Raw genomic sequence first — 22,206 nt, forward strand, 5'->3', positions numbered from 1 at the left:
AGCTTAACTTCTTCTTTTCCGATACGAATCCCCTTGATCCCTTTATGTTGTCTTATTGCTATTGCTAGAACTTCAAGCACTATATTGAAGAGGTATGGAGAGAGTGGACATCCTTGTTGTGTTCCTGATTTTAGTGGGATGGCTTTGAGTTTTTCTCCATTTAATTTAATGTTAGCTGACGGCTTGCTGTAAATAGCTTTTATTATATTTAGGTATGACCCTTGTATCCCTAATCTCTCCAAGACTTTTATCATAAAGGGGTGTTGAATTTTGTCAAATGCTTTTTCAGCATCTAATGAAATGATCATATGGTTTTTTTCTTTCAGTTGATTTATATGCTGGATTACATTGATAGATTTGCGTATGTTGAACCAGCCCTGCATCTCTGGGATGAAGCCTACTTGATCATAATGGATAATTTTTCTAATGTGTTCTTGGATTCGGTTTGCCAGTATTTTATTGAGAATTTTTGAGTCGATATTCATGAGTGAGATAGGCCTGTAATTTTCTTTCTTGGTTGGGTCTTTGTGTGGTTTTGGTATCAGGGTAACTGTAGCTTCATAAAAGGAATTCGGCAATGACTCTTCTGTTTCTATATTGTGAAATACATTAAGGAGTATAGGTATTAGCTCTTCTTGGAAGTTCTGGTAGAATTCTGCATTGAAACCATCTGGTCCTGGGCTTTTTTTGGAAGGTAGATTTTTGATAACGGTTTCTAGTTCTTCGCGACTAACAGGTCTATTTAGATCGTTCACCTGGTTTTGGTTTAGCTTTGGTATGTGGCACTTATCTAAAAACATGTCCATTTCTTTTGCATTTTCTAGTTTTGCGGCATACAGGCTTTTGTAGTAAGATCTAATGAGTCTCTGAATTTCCTCTGTGTCTGTGGTTATGTTCCCCTTTTCATTTCTGATCTTATTTATTTGCGTGTTCTCTCTCTGTCGTTTAATTAGTTTGGATAGGGGTTTGTCGATCTTGTTGATTTTCTCCAAGAACCAACTTTTTGTTTCATTGATTCTTTGGACTGTTTTCTGCATTTCTATTTTGTTGATTTCCGCCCTCAGTTTGATTATTTCCAGTCTTCTGCTCCTCCTGGGCGTGTCTGCTTCTTTTTTTTCTAAAGCTTTCAGGTGTGCTGTTAAGTCTCCGATGTAAGCTTTCTCTGTTTTCTTTAAGTGGGCACTTAGTGCTATGAACTTTCCTCTTAGCACTGCTTTCATAGTGTCCCATAGGTTTGAGTATGTTGTTTCTCTATTTTCATTGAATTCCAGGAAGACTTTAATTTCCTTCTTGATTTCTTCCTTAACCCAGGTGTGGTTCAGTAGTTGACTGTTCAGTTTCCATGAGTTTGTCGGCTTTCTGGAGGTAGGATTGTTGTTGAATTCTAACTTTAATCCGTGGTGATCTGATAAGACGCAGGTGGACACTGATATTTTTTTGTATCTGTGGAGGTTTCCTTTGTTTCCGAGTATCTGGTCAATTTTCGAGAAGGTTCCATGGGCTGCAGAGAAGAAGGTATATTCTTTCCTATTTGGGTGGAATGTTCTATAGATGTCTGTTAAGTCCATTTGCTTCATTACCTCCAGTAGTTCTCTTACTTCTCTATTAGGTTTCTGTCTGATTGACCTGTCCATTGCTGAGAGAGGTGTATTGAAGTCTCCTACTACTAGTGTGTGTGGTTTGATATCTGCCTTGAGTTTTAGTAATATTTCTTTTACATACATGGGTGCTTTTATATTAGGGGCATAAATATTCTGGATTGAGACATCATCCTGACAAGTTGTTCCTGTTATGAGTATAAAGTGTCCATCTCGATCTCTTCTGATTGATTTTAGTTTGAAGTCAGTTTTGTTAGAAATTAATATGGCCATTTGCTTGAAAGACCTTTTCCCAACCCTTTACTCTGAGTAGATGCCTGTCTTTGTGGTTGAGATGCTGACAAACATTTTCTATAGGTGGAACAAGTTCATGTAAGGTTATAAAGTCACACTATGTGCTGTAACTCTACCATAAACCTTCAGTGTTTTTTCTGAACCTGGACCTTAGAATACCATGGAATCCACCAAAACCAGGTCAATGCATATAAATACTTACAAAAGCAATATAGCTTATGGCTACTCTGCATCCAGGTCTTACAAATTAAGTTAAAAGGCAAAATGCCTACGCAAAGTCAACAAAGTACATAACAATAGTTAGAGAAGTGTGCACTTTGGTGTACATGGAACAGAGAAATTTAATGACAGTGAAATTTGTTATTTATATAGGAATAATTAGTCCAATTGTTTCTACTTCTATAAAAAGAGATCCAAATTATGCTAAGGGGAAATGCCATAAACAGTGTATATGGTATAATGCATTCTGTATTAAAAAAGATAATATATGTGTATTTATTTGCATATACATTAATAAATTATACAGAGAGAGAGAGAACAGAATAAGCACCGGTGGCAAGACAACTGAGAATGTTTCAATATAAATTTAAGAATATTTTCATATATATTTAGCATTTTTGACTACTTAATATATACTTATTTACTGAACAAAGGCTATAAGCTCTAGAACTGACAAGTATAGCTATATGGCAGAAACTGAGCAACAGACCATTTGAACTACCTAATATAAACTACACAGACTATCTTTAATAATACTAAGAATTGGGTAAAAGAAATCTGAGGTCTTGGTAAGGAAGCTGGCCTACCTCCACATAGAAGTGGTAGTCTGTGGTCTTAGGCTTGTGTAACCATCTAAAGTAATTCCACAAATGGGTAACAAATAGAATTAACAACATAATTGAAAGTAATAACCATTGAAAATTTTAAAATAGAATCAATTAAAAGAATAGTGATCAGAAAGGGATGGAGAGATGGCTCAGATAACTGGATACTCTTCCAGAAGACCAGGATTCAAATCTCAGCACCTACATGGCAACTCACAACTGCAAGGATTATATACATTAGTGACTAACTCTGAGTACCAGTAATGCATCGGTGTCACATTGAAGAAAGAAATAAAAGCACTTCTCCTTGGATCCATTAACAAAGAGCAAGTCCAGATTTGAATTCCCTACTTCATGCCCCCATGTCTTCTGTTGCATAAATGTGAATATATGCCTACATCTGTATCTGTGTCTGTCCCTCACAAAGGGTTCACTCTGTATGTACTGAACAGCACAGAAAGCATCACATGGGGAAGGAAAGGGATTCTTTTTTTTTTTCTTTTTTTGAGACAGGGTTTCTCTGTGGCTTTGGAGCCTGTCCTGGAACTAGCTCTGTAGACCAGGCTGGTCTCGAACTCACAGAGATCCGCCTGCCTCTGCCTCCCAAGTGCTGGGATTAAAGGCGTGCGCCACCACCGCCCGGCTAGGAAAGGGATTCTTTACAGAAATCTCTAGTAGTCTTACAAGGCTTAAGTCATGGTTTCTTACTAATCTAACTGTCCCAAATAACAAACATCATTATTTATCAACCAATATCCATAAATGTTGTTTTCAAGACAGGGTTTCTCTGTGTAATTCCCAAAGATTTCTTGTCTCTGCCTCCCCAGTACTGACATTAAAGGCATAAGCCAGCATTGCCTAGCTATTTTCAACTTTTATGGTAGGTTTTAGAAGGTTGCTTCAACTTCTGTATTTTCTGCTTTCAGCAAATACTCATGCATTATTTGGTTGGGGGGCATGGAAGAGAACATAATTTAAGATTATAGCTATATATTAGCTTAGATCCTAAAAGTTGATTACACGGAAAAATCTGAGGCAAGTAAAGGTTGATTGTTCTCTTAAAGACAGGTTAAGCAAACAGTCTGAGTACACAGTAGGCTAGCAGTCTTAAGTCTTAAATGATCCCAAGGTATATTACTAACTTTGACTATGAGATCCAGCAAAGATTACATCTCTTGTCAGAGATAACTTTCATAGTACTGCACTGTCACATATAACCATCTGTAACTCCAGTCCTAGTGCCTCCATGGGTACCAGGCACACAAGTGATACACAAACATACATGCCGGTAGAATACTCACACACATAACATTTTTTTCTTAGGAAAAAAGTGATCAGAGTTCAAAGTGGCCACGAAATGACACTAGGTCTGATGTCAGTAACAGTTGCCAGGGAGGTGTTTTCTCTTTCTGGATGCAGGTGCTGTGGGAACAAGGAGGTTCCAAATATGCTAAGTGGGTTAGGAAGACATGATCAGGAGGGTACACTGTGGGAGGAGAGGGGTGAAAGCAGGGGTAGTACTGGCCACACGTATAGGCAGGAACCTGAAACTTAAGGTTCTCCATGAGCAATCATTCTGGATTGATTAGCATGAAGAATATTTGGAAGTTATCACACCTATCATGGCACTGGCAAGAACAGACAACACAGGAGAATGGACATGAACATTTCTTAGGCAAAAACTGTAGAGCACTGGCAGAAACAACCTGACAGGACTGAGTACCCAGGGGCAAAGCATCCAACCACTACCGTCTCGCTGAACCTTATCAATGCTATTAAGTGAAATATACAAGTGTCTTTTGTTGCTGTCTACTAATATTTCTGTTATTTCAGTTGGCTTCACCCATGCATAATAGTAGGTAAAATAAACATGAGCAAAGACAACACCCAAGAGATTCATACAAAACAGAGCAACAGTAGGAAAAAGGGAAACCAGACGACATATTCATCCTAATAGATACATAAATATAACAAGAAACACGAAAACTGTAGGAAACCACCATGACAGCTTCATAATCTTACAACTCAACATTGTAAACTCAAGATAATAAAGCAGATGAAATGCCAGAAAATGATTTCAGTGTCCCATTTTTAAAAAAGAATCAATAACCACGCAAATGACTCAGGAATAAAGCAAGAAAATCAATTCAAGATCTAGTTAATTTAGAAAAGTAGATTGATACAGCAGCAATAGAGAAGAGGGAAAAGAAAATACAGAGAAAAATATTCGCAAAGATATTTAGATTCTTACAGAGAACCAGAGAGTAAAGAAAAAAAAATCAATCAAACAGTTTGGGCTGTATAGATGTCCAAGTGGTTAAGGGAACTTGCTGCTCCCAGCACCAATATAAGGTGTGGTTCACAACCACCTGTAACTCTACTTCCAGGAGATCTGATGCCTTATTCTGGCCTCTGAGGGGATACACACATGAGTGCATATACATAGATATATTCACACACACACACACACAGAAAAAATAAATCTTTAAAAAATACATGGTAAAGCCGGGCGGTGGTAACACACACCTTTAATCCCAGCACTTGGGAGGCAGAGGCAGGCGGATCTCTGTGAGTTCGAGACCAGCCTGGTCTACAAGAGCTAGTTCCAGGACAGGCTCCAAAACCACTGAGAAACCCTGTCTCGAAAAACCAAAAACAAACAAATAAGCAAACAAACAAAACAAAAAAAATGGTAAAAAGCACATCAATAGATACGACTAAATAAAAGTAAAAATAAATAAAAATTTAAAAATAAAATAAAAAAGTGAAAATAAAAGTAAAAATATTAAGGTTGAAGGACAAAGTTCAGGCAATAATACATTCATACATATATGAAGAAACAAAGAACAAATGAGCATAACTAAAGCTTTTAAGAACTGTGGACTATGTCCAAGAGAATCAAACATAAAGATCCACAGAACAGAAGGAGGGGCTGAGAAGTATTGAGGGCAAAGGCAAATTATCCAATAAAAGTATAGCATAAAAAAAAACTCTGCATGACATTTCACAGTCAAGATAGTCAAAATAAAAAGCAAAAATCAAATATTAAAATTTGTAAGGACAAAAGCACAAACTCCCCAACTAAGGCAAACACAGAATAACATCAGATCTTTATCAATAACCCTAAAATCCAGGACAGCATGAAATGGCATGCCAAAATCTGAAAGCAAACAACTGTCAATCAAAATGCGTATATCCAGCAAACCTTCTACTAAAATCTGTGGGAACATATAAAGACATTAAAAAAAAAAAAGCCCAAACTAAGGCATCAAGCTAGAACTGCAGAAGGTACTTAGCAGAAATACTATACTGAATATAAAAGAAGAATAAGGAAGAGACTTTATCTCAATAAGGAAAGAGAGATAAACATAGGATATATAGGAAGGGTCCATTATGTCCAACACAATAACGCAGCAGGCCCTAGATACTACTAAGAGAAAGGAAAAGAATAAACAGTAACTCAACCAACAATAAAAACAACCCTAACCATGAATAACAGCACAACCCCTCTCAAAAATGACATTAAATGCAAATAGACTTGTGGTGGTTTGAATGAGAATGGCCCCCATAGGCTCATATATTTGAATACTCAGTCCCCATTTGGTAGAACTGTTTGGGAAGGATTAGGAGGTGTGGCCCTGTTGAAAGAGGTGCATCACTGGGAGTGGGATTTGAGATTTCAAAAGCCCATGTCATTCCCATTGTGCCCTCACTTCCTCATGGTCATGTCTCAAGATGAGAAATACTAGCTACTGCTCCAATGTCATGCCTGCCTGTTGCCATGCTTTCTGCCATGGTGGTCATGAGCTCTAACCCTCTGAAACTATAAGTCCCAAATAAACTAATCTATAAGTTGTATTGGCTATGGTGTCTTATCACAGCAACAAAATACTAATCAAGACAGGTCTCAAGTCACCATTTAAAAGACAAATTAGCTGTCTGGATTACAAAGCATATGGCTGTTCTGTTATCGTCAAAGAAAAGCATCTTATTGACAAAGATATCCATAGACTAGGAGTCAAAGGAGTAAAAATTAAATTGGTATATCTATTATATCTGGTAGACTTCAAAACAAAATTACCTAAAAGATAAAGGTCACTACATAGCAACAAAAGGAACAATTCATAAAGAAATATGACAATTATAAATATATGTATACTAAGTATTGGTGCTTCTACTTTCATAAAACAAACATTAAAAGGCATAGAAAATCAGGCATGCACTGATATAATAATAGTAGACAACTTCAATACCCTTTCATTTAAATTAAAAATCAACAAAGAAACAAGAGTTAAATTATCTCATGCAACAGTTAGACCTATCATTATCTACAGAATATTCTATTTAACGAATATAGAATATACATTCTTCTCAGTAGTCCATGGAACCTTCCATACAATAGATAGCATTTTAGAATACAAAGTAACATATATAATATACATGAGAATTAAGAAATTCTTTGTATTTATCAGAACAGTAGACTAAAGCTAGAAAACAAAAAGAGACATAGATGAAACTATACAAATACCTGGAATATGAACTCTAGATAAACTGGTTTTACCTCAAGAAATGTGGGAGTAAATTTTAGAAATGAGGGAATGAATTAAAAATTTCCTAGAATAAAAGCTGAGTGTGGTGATACATTCCTTTAGTGCCAGTACTCAGGAGGCTATCTCTGTGAGCTTCAGGACAACCTGGCCTACATAGCGAGTTCCAAGTCAGTCAGAGATACATAGTGAAAGTCAGTCTCAAAATATAACAAAATTTTTAGAATCAAGTGAAAACAGTTTTACAAATTATTAGGCAGTTTTAAGAGCAAGTTTATAGTTACTGAGTATTCATTCACACTAAAAATAATGAGTGACCATACATGGTGATACACACTTGTAATCCCAGAAGTGGGGAGATGGAGACAAGAGGATTAGGAGATCAAGATTATCTTCACTTATAGTGAGTTTGAGGCTACTCTGGACTATATAAGACCCTGTATCAACTCCCCTACAACCCAAAATTAGACTAAGTTCAAGTAAATAACTTAATGATGTACTTCAAGGTTTCAGAATAACAAAAGCAAGCTAAATTCTTCAGGCAGAAGAAATAATAAATGATCATCTTAGAATGAAGACTAAATAATACAATCAAAGAATTGGTTCTCTATGAAGATAAATAAAATTGACAAATCCTGACCAATCTAACCAAAAAAGAGGATTGCAAACTAATAAAATTAGAAATAAAAAAGAGGGATGTTGTGGTGGTTTAAATGAAAATGGCCCCCATAGGCCTATAGGGAGTGGCACTATTAGGAGGTGTGGCCTTACTGGAGTGAGTATGGGCTTTGTTGGAGGAAGTATCACTGGGGGTGGGCTTTGATGTCTCAGATGCTCAAACCAGGTCCAGTGTCTCATTCTTTTCCTGCTGTCCACCAATCCAAATGTAGAACTCTCAGCTACCTCTCCAGTACCATGTCTGCTTGTAAGCCACCATGCTTCCTGCCATAATGACAATGGACTAAAAAATTTCTGAACTATAAGCAAGGCCCCAACTAAATGCTTTCCTTTATAAGAGTTGCTGTGCTCATGGTATCTCTTCATAGAAAGAAAAACCCTAAGACAGATTCCAGTGAAATCCAGAGGATTACTATAAAATACCTTGAAACATATATTATAAAAAACTGGAAAACCTAGAAGAAAGGGATAAATTACTAGACATATACTAGACATACAGGAACTAGCAAAACTAAATCAAGAAGATATAAACAAGCAGATCAATAAGAAGCATTTAGACTGGGGGCTGGAGAGATGGCTCAGATGTGAAAAGCACTGATTGCACTTCCAGAGGACCTGAGTTCAATTCTCAGCAACCACACGGTAGCTCACAAACATCTATGATGAGATCTGGTGCGGTGCCCTCTTCTGGCCTGCAGGCATACATGCAGGTAGAACACTGGATACATAATAATTAAATAAAATCTTAATTAAAAGAAGCATTTAGACTGAAGCAGTAATAAGCAGTATCCTTAGAAAAGTTGAGAATCTGATGTATTTACTGCTAGATTCTATCACTGCTATGGGAAAATGGTCAGTACCTTGTCAATTGTATTTTAATAAAATTCTGATTGGCCAGTAGCCAGGCAGGAAGGAGAGGCGGGGCAACAAGAATTCTGGAAAGAGAAAAGTTTCAGTCTATAGTTGTCACCCAGACACAGAGGAAGTCAGCCACAGAGCAAACAAGATGTGACTATTTTGCCGAAAAAGGTACCAAGCCATGTGGCTAATACAGACAAGAATTATGGGCTAATATAAGCTATAAGAGTCAATAAGAAGCCTGAGCTAATAGGCCAATCAGTTTATAATTAATGTAGACCTCTCTGTGTTTATTTGGGACTAAACAGCTGTGTGGGATTGGGCGGGACAAAAACTTCAGACAACATACCACACCTTCAGAAAGACCTCATGTAAATGGAGGCTGTAATTTAGTTTCCTGTTTGTGCAGACCTAAATAATCACACAGAAACTATATTAACTACAATACTGCTTGGCTAATGGTTTAGGCATATTCCTAGCTAGTTTATAACATCTTAAACTAACCCATTTCTATTAATCTGTGTATCACCATGAGGCTGTGGCCTACTGGTAAGGTTCTGGTATCTTTCTCCTTCAGCAGCTACATGGCATCTCCCTGACTCTGCCTTCTTTCTCCCTACTTTCAGTTTAGTATTCTGCTCTGACATAGGCCAAAGCAGCTTCTTTATTAACCAATGTTAATAAAGCATATTCATAGCATACAGACAGGATTCCCACATCATCTCTCCCTTTTTCTGTCTAAATAAAGAGGAAAAATTTTACTTTAACATAGTAAAATTACATATAACAATTATCAAGCAAGAATTAGTTACAATAGTCTATTTATATAAGGCAAAAATTAAGGAAAATATTCTATCATCTATCTTGTCTTTGTGAGTCTAAAGTTTCATATCTAATTTATCTTTATTATAGCTAACTGTCTTCAAAGACCCCAGAAGGTTGTAATATTACTAAAGTAAACAGGAAGTGCATTGTAAGCAACTTCCAAAGTTCTAGAAATGACAGAGACATCTCGCTGCTTGGACAGTCACCCGAAGTTCTTTTGTAACATTGGGGCATCCATAGCCTACAGGTCAATAGTATCTGGAAAACTTCAGTGAAGCAGGAAATTGGAAGATCTGTTCTGCTTTCTAATGGCAAAGTCTGTCAGTCACTTTCTTCTGTGTCCTGTAGAATGTCTAGCAGTTTCTTCTGTGGAACAGAACCCTGAAGGACTGTCTCACCTTCTTTTGACAAGTTCAGCAATCATTTTTCTGTGGGTCCTGAATGTCCAGTTTATATAGCATACTGTCAAGCAGTCCAGGTAAGAGTAGTTTCTTGCCCAAATGGCTAGCAAACTCCATAAGGAACCTCTCTGAAGCCCATCATCCTCTTGAAGTAGATTGGTGCTGCCAGAAGCAGACATGTCTCACTGTCGAGAAAAGTCTAAGTTCTTAAAACATTTTAAATGCCATATTCCGTAGGTTTTTGAAGTGTTGAAGATTATCTAACTGAAATATATCTCTGCATATCTAGAAAACTTAACTGACATGACTACAAGTTTGACTATTATAAATGACTATTAATCTGTAATTTTTAATCATACATTACATTTTTAAGATACTGTATACAGTATCTTAAACAAGAGCAGAAATACATATACACAGTGTAACAAAATCGACCTTAAATCTGTATCAATAGACTAAGATCCATACCAATGCAAAATATTCATCTCTATAGCATATCCTCCTTATTTCCATTAAACATTTATAACCAACCCTTTTTTTAAAAATATTTATTTATTTATTATGTATACAATATTCTTTCTACATGTATGCCTGCAGGCCAAAAGAGGGCACCAGACCTCATTACAGATGGTTGTGAGCCACCATGTGGTTGCCGGGAATTGAACTCAGGACCTTTGGAAGTTGGAAGAGCAGGCAATGCTCTCAACCGCTGAGCCATCTCTCCAGCCCCCATAACCAAACCCTTTTTAAAATGAAAACAAACATTTATAAAAAATCATTTTGGGAATTTGGGCATTGTTTTCTCCAAACTGCTTTCTGCTGTTTGTTGGGCAAAATATTTTTAGGGTTCACAGAGACCTTTTTGGGGTCTTGTTCCATTAAACCACATTAGCCTGGAAGGAATCCATAGGTTCTCACCTTCTGTGGAAACAAAAGTAAAACCTCTTTTCCAAAGCAACATATCCTTAGACTCAAAATTTGAAGCCAAGATAGCTTTAAAATTTATGTTAGTTTAGTTTGGCAGCCTCCAGAATCAAATGCTTCTCTGCAGCCAGAAAATCCAAACTCTCTGTGTACATTCCATCTTTACGGGGCTTAGTTTCTTTTACCTCTAATATTTTATTATCTTTACTCCTTTAATCTATGACTTTCTGTCTTCTTTTCTCTTGCTCATAAGCCCTGTACATTTATCTAGTACCGTGACCCATTCAGTTCTTTTTTTTTTGTTTGTTTGAATCTGTCTTATTGCGTATCTGTAATCATTTTCTGACCAAGAGTGCTTATTTTTCTTTTTTTATGCATACAGCAGCAACAAAACTATACACCAACCTCTCCTGATAAACACAAAAGTAAAATTTATCAATAAAATTCTTGCAAAGTGAATTCAACAGCACATTACAAAGATCATATACTAGAGGGAAAGAGAAAATACTAGGAGAAATGACTGGAATTGGGGGCATATCAGGGGCAAGGTGAAAACATAATGCAATGGAGATTCCATGGAATCTAAAAGAGTAACGATAGCAAAGACTCCCAGTAATAGAGGACACAAAGCCTGAACCAATCATCTTCTATAACCAGGCAAAGTCATGAGTGGAGGGACTGGGACACCAATCCAGCTACAAAACCTTTGACCTGCAGTTTGCCCTTCCTGCAGCGTGTTCTGGGACTGGAGCCTAGCAGTACTGTCCTCAGAGAGACTGCATCCAGCAACTGATGGGAGCACATGCAGAATCCTGTGGAGGATGGGAGGAACCAGAGGAGTCAGAGACACTATAAGAACAAAGGCCAGGGGCTGGAGAGATGGCTCAGCGGTTAAGAGCACTGCCTGCTCTTTCAAAGGTCCTGAGTTCAATTCTCAGCAACCACATGGTGGCTCACAACCATCTGTAATGAGGTCTGGTGCCCTCTTCTGGCCTGCAGGCATACACACAGACAGAATATTGTATAAATAAATACATAAATATTTTTTTTTAAAAAAGAACAAAGTCCATAGAATCAACTGACTGGGACTCATGGGGGCTCACAGAAAACAGGAAGCCTGTATGGGTATAACCTAGATACTCTACATATATGAGTTATGACTGAATAGCTTAAGTGGTTTTGTGGCTCTCCTAACAGTGGGTAGGGGGCTGTCTCTGACTCTTTCGCCTGTTTGTGGAACCACTTTCTTCCTACTGGGTCACCTCATCCAGCCTTGATATGATGATATGTGCCTGGTAGTATTGTACATATTATTCCATGTCTGTTGATGTTCCTGGGAGGCCTGCTCTTTTCTAAGGGGAGACAGAGAAGGGGAATAGGCTGGGGGGAGGGGAGAGAGGAGAAACTGTGGTTGGGATATAATATATATGAAAATAAATAGTGATAATAATAATAAAGATCATATACCATATGCAAGTTGGCTTCAAGGTTGGATCAACATAGATATCTTGGTAAATTTAATACAACACACATAAATGGACTTAAGGGTAGAAATCACACGATCATCTCAATAAAGAAAAGGCATTTGAGAAAGTTCAATATCACAATAAACGACCTGAAAAGGCTAGAAATAGGAACATATGTCAACATAATAAAGGTCATCTATAGCCAACATTACAGATTGTTTACATTTTGAGGTCATTGTCCTCATTAGTTGCACATTTGTTTACAGATTATTTAATTTTCTGACATGAAGTTTTAATCTTTAATTTATACAGATATAAAATATTATAGATCAATAGTTATTCATGTTTGTTGTACAGTCAGATCAATTAGGTTCTTTAGATACATAGAGATTGTATTCTGTCTAGATAGGTAATCTTCAACCACTTCAAGGATCTGTAGAACATGGCATTTAAATAACTTAGGGTTCTGTTGACATGAAACATGATTGCTCCTGACAGCATCAATCTATTCCCAAGAGAATGTTGAGCACCAAAGACACTCCACTTGGAGTTTGTTTTCTTCTTGGCATCATTGGCCTTTGGGCAAGGAACTGCCCATACCTCAACCACTGACAAAGTACATGGTTTCCAGAAATGGATAAGCAGAACAAAAAAGAAAAAGACTGTCAAATTTTGCCAAGACAGGGTAAGACAGTTATGAAAATTTTTCTGCCTCTGAAAATGGTCTGTCAGTTACACTAGGCCTTAGCCAAAGTTGGTTGCTTCAACATTGCAAAATGAGATTTTGGGTGATTGCTCAGGTAGCTAATTGTCTCCATCATATATTGCTCACTTTGGAAGCTGCTTGATTGCGCTTCCTGCCTGCTCAAGCAATATTATCTCCCTTTCTCAGGCCTTCGATGGGGTTAAAGATTAGATAGTCATAGTTACTGTACTCTTATAATCTAGCCATTTCCAATACAAGACTTAAGATTCCTTAGGATAGGATGTTTATTAAAACATTTAGCATACGTTCCTTGCTTAATATTATTTTTGCTCCTTGTAATTCTAATTATACTTGATATCTGTTCCTAGTGTATATAGTTTTATATTGGGTTTGGAACTCTCTCATTTAAACAAAAGGGGAAGTGCTGTGGGAGCACATTCTGCCCCTTCAGCCAACAGCCTTTAAGATACCAGCCCACGTGTGTATGTGTGTGTGTGTGTGTGTGTGTGTGTGCGCGCGCGCGCTCTCTGATACTGTAAAAAGCAGCTGTAAAGCATGCGCCCACTCTCTTGCTTCCGGCTGCTGCTTCTGGCTGCTAGACTCTGTTCCTGTTTGTGCAGAGGACTGTTATCTAGGACAGTAATCTATAAGTTTTTCCCTTAAATAAATAACCATTTTATTATTCATAATTCTGAGCTGGTGTGGGATTATTTTGTGACTTCCATCTTCATGACATGAAAGCAGAAGAAGAACAGCTGAGAAGAGGAAGGAGCCAAGCAAGAGGCAGGAGGGAAAAATGAGAACAAAGTTTAGAGACACATATGTATGAGAATGTCATGAGAAAACCTATTACTGTACTTCATAAATTTAAAAACTGACATAAAAATTTGAAGAACCAAAGTAACTATGTAACTAGAAGTTATAGCTGTGAGAAACATTATCAATTTTAAATTAATTTTTCAGATAGTAAAAACATTTAACATGAAAAGGAAAATAGATTTAGGTAGTAAAATGCTTTTGTGTACCCTACATATTAGGAAAGAGTTGCCATACAGCAAGCAAATGCCACTCCATCAAGTGTGGACAGTTTTTTGCATACCTGTTTTTGGTCCAACAGGAGCAGATGGCTCTTTCGGAGCAGGCATTTTTTGGTATCCAGGACTCTCCATAGGATCATCTTTGAAGCATGCTTTATCAAAATAAAAAAGACAACTTTAGGAGTTTTGTTAATGTTGATAGTGATCAGACACTAGTCTCTAAAAAGCTGTGAATAAATTGGTAAAATACTGGAATGGGCAAGATTTCTTTTTCTTTTTTCTTTTTGGAGACAGGGTTTCTCTGTGTAGCCTTGGCTGTCCTGGAATTCACTCTGTAGACCAGGTTGGACTCAAACTCATTCCTGTCTCTGCCTTCTGAGTGCTGGGATTAAAGGCATGTGTTACCACTGCCTGGTTGGCAAGATTTCTTATAAGTCATGATAGGCAATCACAGTAATTCAAACATCAATGATAATAATTTAGAGGAAGATATGTTCTTTTTTTTGTATTTAAAATTTCATTCTGGGTCTCTATTGAGAAGCCTACACTTTGAGTGGGCACTACTGTTTCCTTTAAAAATGTCTCTTTTACTCTCTATCTCTGTTTCTCTTCTCTCTGTTTTTAAAATTCTATTAAAATATTTCAAATAAATTTCAACTAAAAAACTTCTGCAAAGTCAACCAATAAAACAGGCAATGATATTAAAAATTGTCAAAAGAAGATGGTTAATGCAAGATCACATATTGTAGCATTCCACTACTATAAAAATGGACAGAATACTATCAAACAATTTTTATTTAATATAAAAATATTTTTATATTTAATTAATATTTAGTTGTTATAAAATGATATTCAGAACAGTTTAGCTCCAAACAGACTGAATTTCAGAACAAATATTTAAAAGGTGTTTTTTTTTTTTTTTGAGACAAGGTTTCTCTGTAGCTTTGGTGCTTGTCCCAGAGCCACCTCTTGTAGACCAGGCTGGCCTTGAACTCACAGAGATCCACTTGCCTCTGCCTCCCGAGTGCTGGGATTAAAGGCATGCACCACCACTGCCCAGCAAGGTGTTCTTAGTTTAAGAACAGGATAATATAACTGCATCCACAAATTTCATGTTCCATTTATTTGCATTATATGTATCAGGCTTAAATATATAACATAAAAATGTCAAATACCCTAAGTAAATCAAATATTAAAGTTGCACCTCAGAAGTTTTCTTTTTTTCTCAGATTTAAAAATTTTGCTTTATGTGTGTTGATATTTTGCCTGCAGGTATTTATGTGCAGTACATGATAGGTGCTGGATCCTCTGGAACTGGAGTTACAAATGTTTGTAAGCCACAAGTGTGCTAGGAACCAAATCCAGGTCTTCTTGTCCTCTGCAAGAGTAATAAGGTTTTAATTGTTAAGCCAACTCTCCAGGCCCAATTCTGTTTGTCTGTTTTTGCTTTGTTTGAGACAGCATCTCACGGTGCAGCTCTGCCTGGCCTGGGCTTACTATGTATACCAAGATAGCCTAAAATTTACAGAGATCTGACTACTTCTGCTTTCTGATTACTGGAATTAAAGGATTTTGCCAACAGAGGCCTTTAAAAAACAAACCAGGCATGGTGGCTCATGTCAGTAATCCCAGCACTCAAGTCACTGAGGTGGGAGGACTGCTTACTGATAACTATCTTGAATATCACCATAGAACCTTCTTCCGGTGACAGATGGAGATAGAAACAGAGACCCACAGCGGAGCACTGGACTGAGCTCCCAAGATCCAGTTGAAGAGCAGAAGGAGGGAGAATATGAGTAAGTAAGTCAGGACCGGGAGGAGGTTGGTCCATCCACTGAGACAGCGTACCTGAGCTAATGGGAGCTCACCAAATCCAGCTGGACTGGGACTGAATGAATGAGCATGGGATCAAACTGGACCCTCTGAATGTGGCTGACAGTTGGGGCAGACTGAGAAGCCAATGATAAGGCACTGGGATTTGTCTCTACTGCATGTACTGGCTTTTGGGGATCCTATTCTATTTGGATGCATACCTTCCTAAGCCTGGATGGAGGAGGGAGGGCCTTGGACTTCCCACAGGGCAGGGTACCTTGCCCTCTCTCAGGACTGGAGGGGTAAGAGGGAAGGGTGTGGGGGGGGGTGGGAGGGAAGTGAGAGGAGGGGAGGAAGTGGAAATTTTGATTGGTATTATTTATAAAGTAATAAAAAATAAAAAGAAGGCTAGCCTGGGCTATCTAGTGAATTTTAAGCCAGACTGCATTACAATGTGAGACCTCTCCAGCAGCCCCAAACCCAATATAAATAAATAAAAGGCTAAAAAACAAAATTTTCCAGCTTTGGAATATGCGAAGGAAGGAGTATGGGATCAATAGATACGAACTCATGATGAGGATATGAGATACACAGAGCAGTATGCTTCCATCGATCACATGAACAAAAGACAGCAATTCTTTTTAACTACAGATAACAGATCCTCCCATTTCTGTTTTTACTCACATTCTATGTTTTCCTCAATAATTTCTTCAATTATCACATCAGGACTAGATCCCAGTTGAGGCAGCACAGCAATAGTCTTGGGAGACATCACTACAGCCACCTCTTTCTGTGGCTGCTTGCTTTTTCCTTCTAGCTGCTTGTCAGGGGTCTCTGCTTGCAAAGGAGGTACAGGTGCTTCACCAGCCAGGACAGCTGCGCCTGCCCTTTCCTTTTCTAGTGATGAGAATGCAGCACAACCAAGTTCCTCTTTATTATTAGACTGCTTTGGAACGTTCTGTCCAACTTCATTTTCTTGCGGGTAACATCTGTTTAAAAATACACAGCAGGACTACTTTAATTTTGACCTTTAAGTTATTTCTTTCCCAAACCAGAAATCAGTGTGTAAACATCTTCACTGATGCAGAAATACACTAAACAATTCAAGGTAACCTTAAAGAGCTGCATAACCTTTCCACAATCTAATTTTAGAACATGGTCATTACCCCTAAAGAAACCCTCTTACCCATTTCAAACTCCCAAAGAAACAGCCTAATCAAAGCCGCAAGCCACCTTTGGGACTGGCTGTTCTGTTTTATTGTTTTGTTTGAGGCAGGGTCTAAGTGGTACATGTTGGCTTGGGATTTGCCTGGTCTCTAACTCACATCCTTCTGCCTCAGACTAGTAAACTCTGTGTGCCAGCACACTTGGCTTGCTTTAGGGTTTTAAAAAGTCAAGAAAACGAATGTATGATCAATAAAAAATTGAGGAAAACTTGAGATATATCATAATAATCTGATCCTAAAATATTATAGGTTTCCCAAATAAGTCATTTTGACTTGGCTTAAGGGTTTCATTTAAATTATATTAAGATTATTTCTTAATTTGTCATCTTAAAATAGGTATAGAAAAGAATGTTGAGTATAAATCTTTTTCTTTTTTTTAATTGATTTTATTGAGCTTTACATTTTTTTCTGCTCCCTTCCCTGCCTCCCCCCTTCCCCCTTCACCCCTCCTACAAGGTTCGCAAGCTCCCAATTTACTCAGGAGATCTTGCCTTTTTCTACTTCCCATGTAAGTCTCTCTTAGTGTCTTCATTGTTGTCTAAGTTCTCTGGGATTGTAGTGTGAGTATAAATCTTAAGAATCTTCCACCAGGCTCATAGTTATATTTCCTGAATCCTCTGGGTATGGCATGTTTATTTAGTCTCTCTTTCTGTGTGTGTGTGTGTGTGTGTGTGTGTGTGTGTGTGTGTGTGCTGACTCGTGTGAATGCATGCATGTTTGTACCACAGATACGTGTGAAAGCTAGAGATTTATGTCTGGTATCTTCCTCAGTCTCTCTCCATCTTACTTATTTGCTGAGACAAGATTTTTCACAGAACCTGGATTCAGCAGTGCCCAGCTTTGTACATGGGTGTGGAGATCTGAACTCAGGTTTTGCATGGTAAGCTACACAGCAGCACTTCACTGACTAAGTTATCTTCTCAGCCCTACTTCCTATTTTTCTGCCTTCTCTTCATATCCATACAATTTCAGGCTACCAAATTATAATTAGAAATTTTAAAATGCAAGAGAATGAGTCCATAAAAGTTACATTTTAGTTAGCTCATAATGGATTTTATTTCTTCACAAAATATTAGTGTGCCAACTTACGAATTAAAGAAAGGCAACCGAATTAATAACACATTTACCTGTCCCTTCCAACAGAAGGTATGCATTTGATACTAGGGAGAATCAATCTAAGTTGTACAAAGGGCTCTTCTGAAAGGGCTCTGTGTGTAAACAACCTTGTATTATAAAGACCTTTCCATAGTAATTCTCATCAGACCGTACTCAACTTTTAAGTTAACTAGCTCTAGTCTCACTAACCTTTCATTTTACAACACCACATTTTTCTTTTTTTAAGATTTATTTTCTGTGCATTGGTGTTTTGACGGTATCTGTGTGAAGGTGTCAGATCCCTTAGAAGTAGAGTAACAGACAGTTGTGAGCTGCCATGTGGGTGCTGGGAATTGAACCTGAGTCCTCTGGAAGAACAGCAAGTGTTCTTACCTGCTGAACCATCTCTCCAGGCTCCACATTCTTCTGTCTGCCTCATCCCCTCTCTCTCTATGCACCATCTAAGTCTTACTTATTTATTTTTCAGGTCACTTTTCCACTGCTTTAGATTTAAATATTTTCCAGAGCACTACCCTTGACCTTTTCTGTACCTGCGTCATCAGGCTAAGCTGTCATTTAATAAATACGACATACAACGTATAGAATTTGCTTTCAGAAAAAAAAGTTTTTTTGTTTTTGTTTTTGTTTTTTTTTGGTTTTTTTTCAAGACAGGGTTTCTCTGTGGTTTTGGAGCCTGTCCTGGAACTAGCTCTGTAGACCAGGCTGGTCTCGAACTCACAGAGATCCGCCTGCCTCTGCCTCCCGAGTGCTGGGATTAAAGGCGTGCGCCACCACCGCCCGGCTAGAAAAAAGTTTTAAATTTAACTCAGAGTATTCATTTAAAATCAACACAAGATTAGCAAAGACTTTTATAAAGAGGCAGAATGGTTTTAACCTTAGAAATATGATAGTAACTATATTCAAGTTCTAAAATTATCTAGAAGAACACACTGCCTGAAAAGGTTGCTACGACTATCCATGGAAGCCCTCAAAGCTAATCCAGGGCACTGCCTGTGGGAAGACTGGTACCCAGCGTGCCCTTGTTCCTCTAGCAAGGCCTTTCTATGACAAAGAGGATAATAGGCTATCTCAGTCTGGTGCCATCTGTGCTAGTTTCCTTTCTTCGTGTTGTGATAAAACACTCTGACCAAAAGCAACTTGAGGAGAAAAGAATTTGTTTGGCCTTTACTTCCAGGTCATAGTCTGTTACTGAGGGATGTCAGGGCAACCCAAGCAGAGCTTGAAGCAAAAACCTGCTTGCTGTCCTGCTTATAGACTCATTCTTAACTGTATTTTTCATACAAAAGGACACTGAACTAGAAATGGTGAAACCTATTGGGCTGGGCCCTTCTACATCCATTAGTAATCAAAGCAATTTCTTATAGACATGCTCTCAAACCAGCCTGATGTAGGTAACTGTAGAGTCTCCTATCAGATGATTGCCACAACCTCACAATTAAGACTACCCAGGACACTGATTATTATTCCAAACAAAGTTACAAACAAACAAACTCCTGATAATTTGGTTCCTCACTGATATGGGATTCCCCTCTGTATGCGTGAATACCATTGGTTAATAAAGAAACTGTCTTAGGCCTGTGGTAGGGTAGAGCAGAGCTAGATGGGAAAAACTAAGCTGAATGCTGGAATTAAGGAGGTGGAGTCAAGAAGAAGCCATGGAGCTGCCGCTGGAGACTGATACTCTGGAACCTTGCTGGTAGGCCACGAGTCTCATGGTAAAATATAAAATAATGGAAATGGGTTAAATTAAGATGTAAAAGCTAGCCAATAAGAAGTTAGAGCTAATAAGCCAAACAGTGATTTAATTAATACAGTTTCTGTGTGGCTATTTCGGGAGTCTGGGCAGCCGGGAAACGAACAAGCGCCCTCCTACTCTGGGTATTTGAATAAATAACATAAATAACCTAAACCTGGGATCAAGTCCTAGATCTTGCCTTAAACTTTACCACATTTACTCAAGTGTCCCCTCCACCTTTCTCCTCAAATGGCCAGTAGACAGGGAACATATGCCTATCCCCCTTTTCAATTTATTTTTATTCTTATATTCCTAAGTGTGTGTGTGTGTGTGTGTGTGTGTGTGTGTGTGTGTGTGTAAAACAGCTTTTCTTTATTTCCTTCTTTTGAGACAGATTATAGCACTATGTAGCTCTGCCTGGCCTGGAACTTGCTAGGTAGATCAAGCTGACCTTAGACTCAAAAGTTTTGCTTGCCTCTGTGATTAAAGGTGTCCACACCTAGCCAGAGTTAACATGTAAAAATGTAATCTCTAGAGGGGCTGGAGAGGTGGTTCTGCAGTTAAGAGCACCTGCTACTCTTCCAAAGGATCTGAGTTCAGCTCCCAGCACCCACATCAGATAGCTCACGGTCATCTGCACTCCAGTTCCAGAAGATCAGATGCCCTCTTCTGGCCTCTACAGGTACCTGCACTCATATGCACACACAAAGAAGCACATATAAAAGAAAATCATAAGAAAATAAAAAAAGCAATCTAACTATTGTTTTCAAGTTTAAAAATCTTCTAAGTGGTTATCACCCAACAGAACTGCTAGTGATAGTAATGTGATGAACTAACAAGGCTTTAACACTCATGTTAAAACAGTCTTCATGCTGGTGGTACTGAGATGCTGCTCAAAACAATTTCATGCTGGTAATACCAAGACCCCACTCCCTTGAATGGCATTGTATGTTAGAATATTTTTCACATTTGCTTATTTATTAAGTATATATTTGTGCATGCACCATGGCATGTGTACATGTGTGTGTAGGTGTGTATGTGCCATAGTATGTGTGGAGGTTAGAGAAAACCTGTGGGAACCAGTTATCTCCTACCGTGTACATTCTGGGGAACTGAACTCAAGTCATCAAAGACTTGGTGGAAGCACCTTTACCTGTTAAGTCATCTTGCTAGACTGTGAGTTGTGCCTTTTAAAATGGATGGAGACACCAGTGTAGAGACAGATAGTGAGGAAAGCTGAGGCAGAGGGATCACTGCAAGCTCAAAGCCAGCCTGGCCTACACAACAAGTTCAAGGTCAGTTTAAGATACATACAGAAATCTGTCTTTAAAAAAACAACAACAACAAAATAATGAAATGAAAAGAACTGTCCTGAACCCCTGGTTGTTCTGTCAAATGATGCTACATTTGTTTCTCCTCTGTGCACTCCATTTTTTCCATCCTGTGAGGTCAACAATACTGAAGGTGTCAACTCTATCCACCCATCCTTGGACTAAGGTTTGAATATAGGGCCTTATGCATGCTAGTAAGTTGCCATCTCGGAAGCAGAGACCAGAATTCTCACCAGACAGTGAACTTGTCAGTGCCCTGACTGAATTTTCCAGTCTCTAGACTGAGGAAACAAATTTCTATTTGGGCATTTCATTACAACAGCAAGATTATACTAAGACATGTGACAACTAAGCATTTGTGATCTGGCTTATAAAACCAAAGAAATTAATCTGTCATTTTATTTAGTCTCAATTAACTTGTGCTTAATTTAAGCAACACCTAGTTGGTAGCTATCCTACTGAACAGTGAATAAATAGAAAATAAACTTTAAATGCTGTCAGACAGCAGCACAGTCTTTAGGTTTAGCTTCTATATGCACACAGGGATATACAGAATGGAACTGCAGCAGGCTTTCTAGTGTGGCATGCTAGTTTACTGCCGATATGCTGCTCAGACACCTGCCTTCCACTTGTTCTTTTCTACTTGACACTCATTTTTCACAGTTAAGTGAAAATAAAATCCCTTTCCAAATTCTCGATTGTCCCAAGAAGAAATGATCCTTCCATTTTCTGCAACAGCTCTATTTACATCTACTATCACATCTATAATGCATTTTATTTGTTTTTCATTTCTATTTTATGCATTGTAATTTCTCTGTTTATCTCACT

At 38.0% G+C, this 22,206-nt stretch overlaps 1 protein-coding gene across 1 annotated transcript in view; it reads right to left on the reverse strand.

The window, feature by feature from the left end:
• Positions 1 to 22,206, reverse strand: part of Rnf17 (ring finger protein 17) — a 121,284-nt gene that overhangs the window by 66,508 nt on the left and 32,570 nt on the right. Inside the window, exon 10 of the mRNA XM_041634216.1 lies at positions 16,655 to 16,959. Coding sequence (XP_041490150.1) covers positions 16,655 to 16,959 — 305 coding nt within the window. The remainder of the gene's footprint in view (positions 1 to 16,654; positions 16,960 to 22,206) is intronic.

This window comes from Microtus oregoni, unplaced genomic scaffold, assembly GCF_018167655.1.
Source record: "Microtus oregoni isolate MIOR12 unplaced genomic scaffold, Mior012 000045F_ref0000178, whole genome shotgun sequence".
Classification (NCBI taxonomy): domain Eukaryota; kingdom Metazoa; phylum Chordata; class Mammalia; order Rodentia; family Cricetidae; genus Microtus; species Microtus oregoni.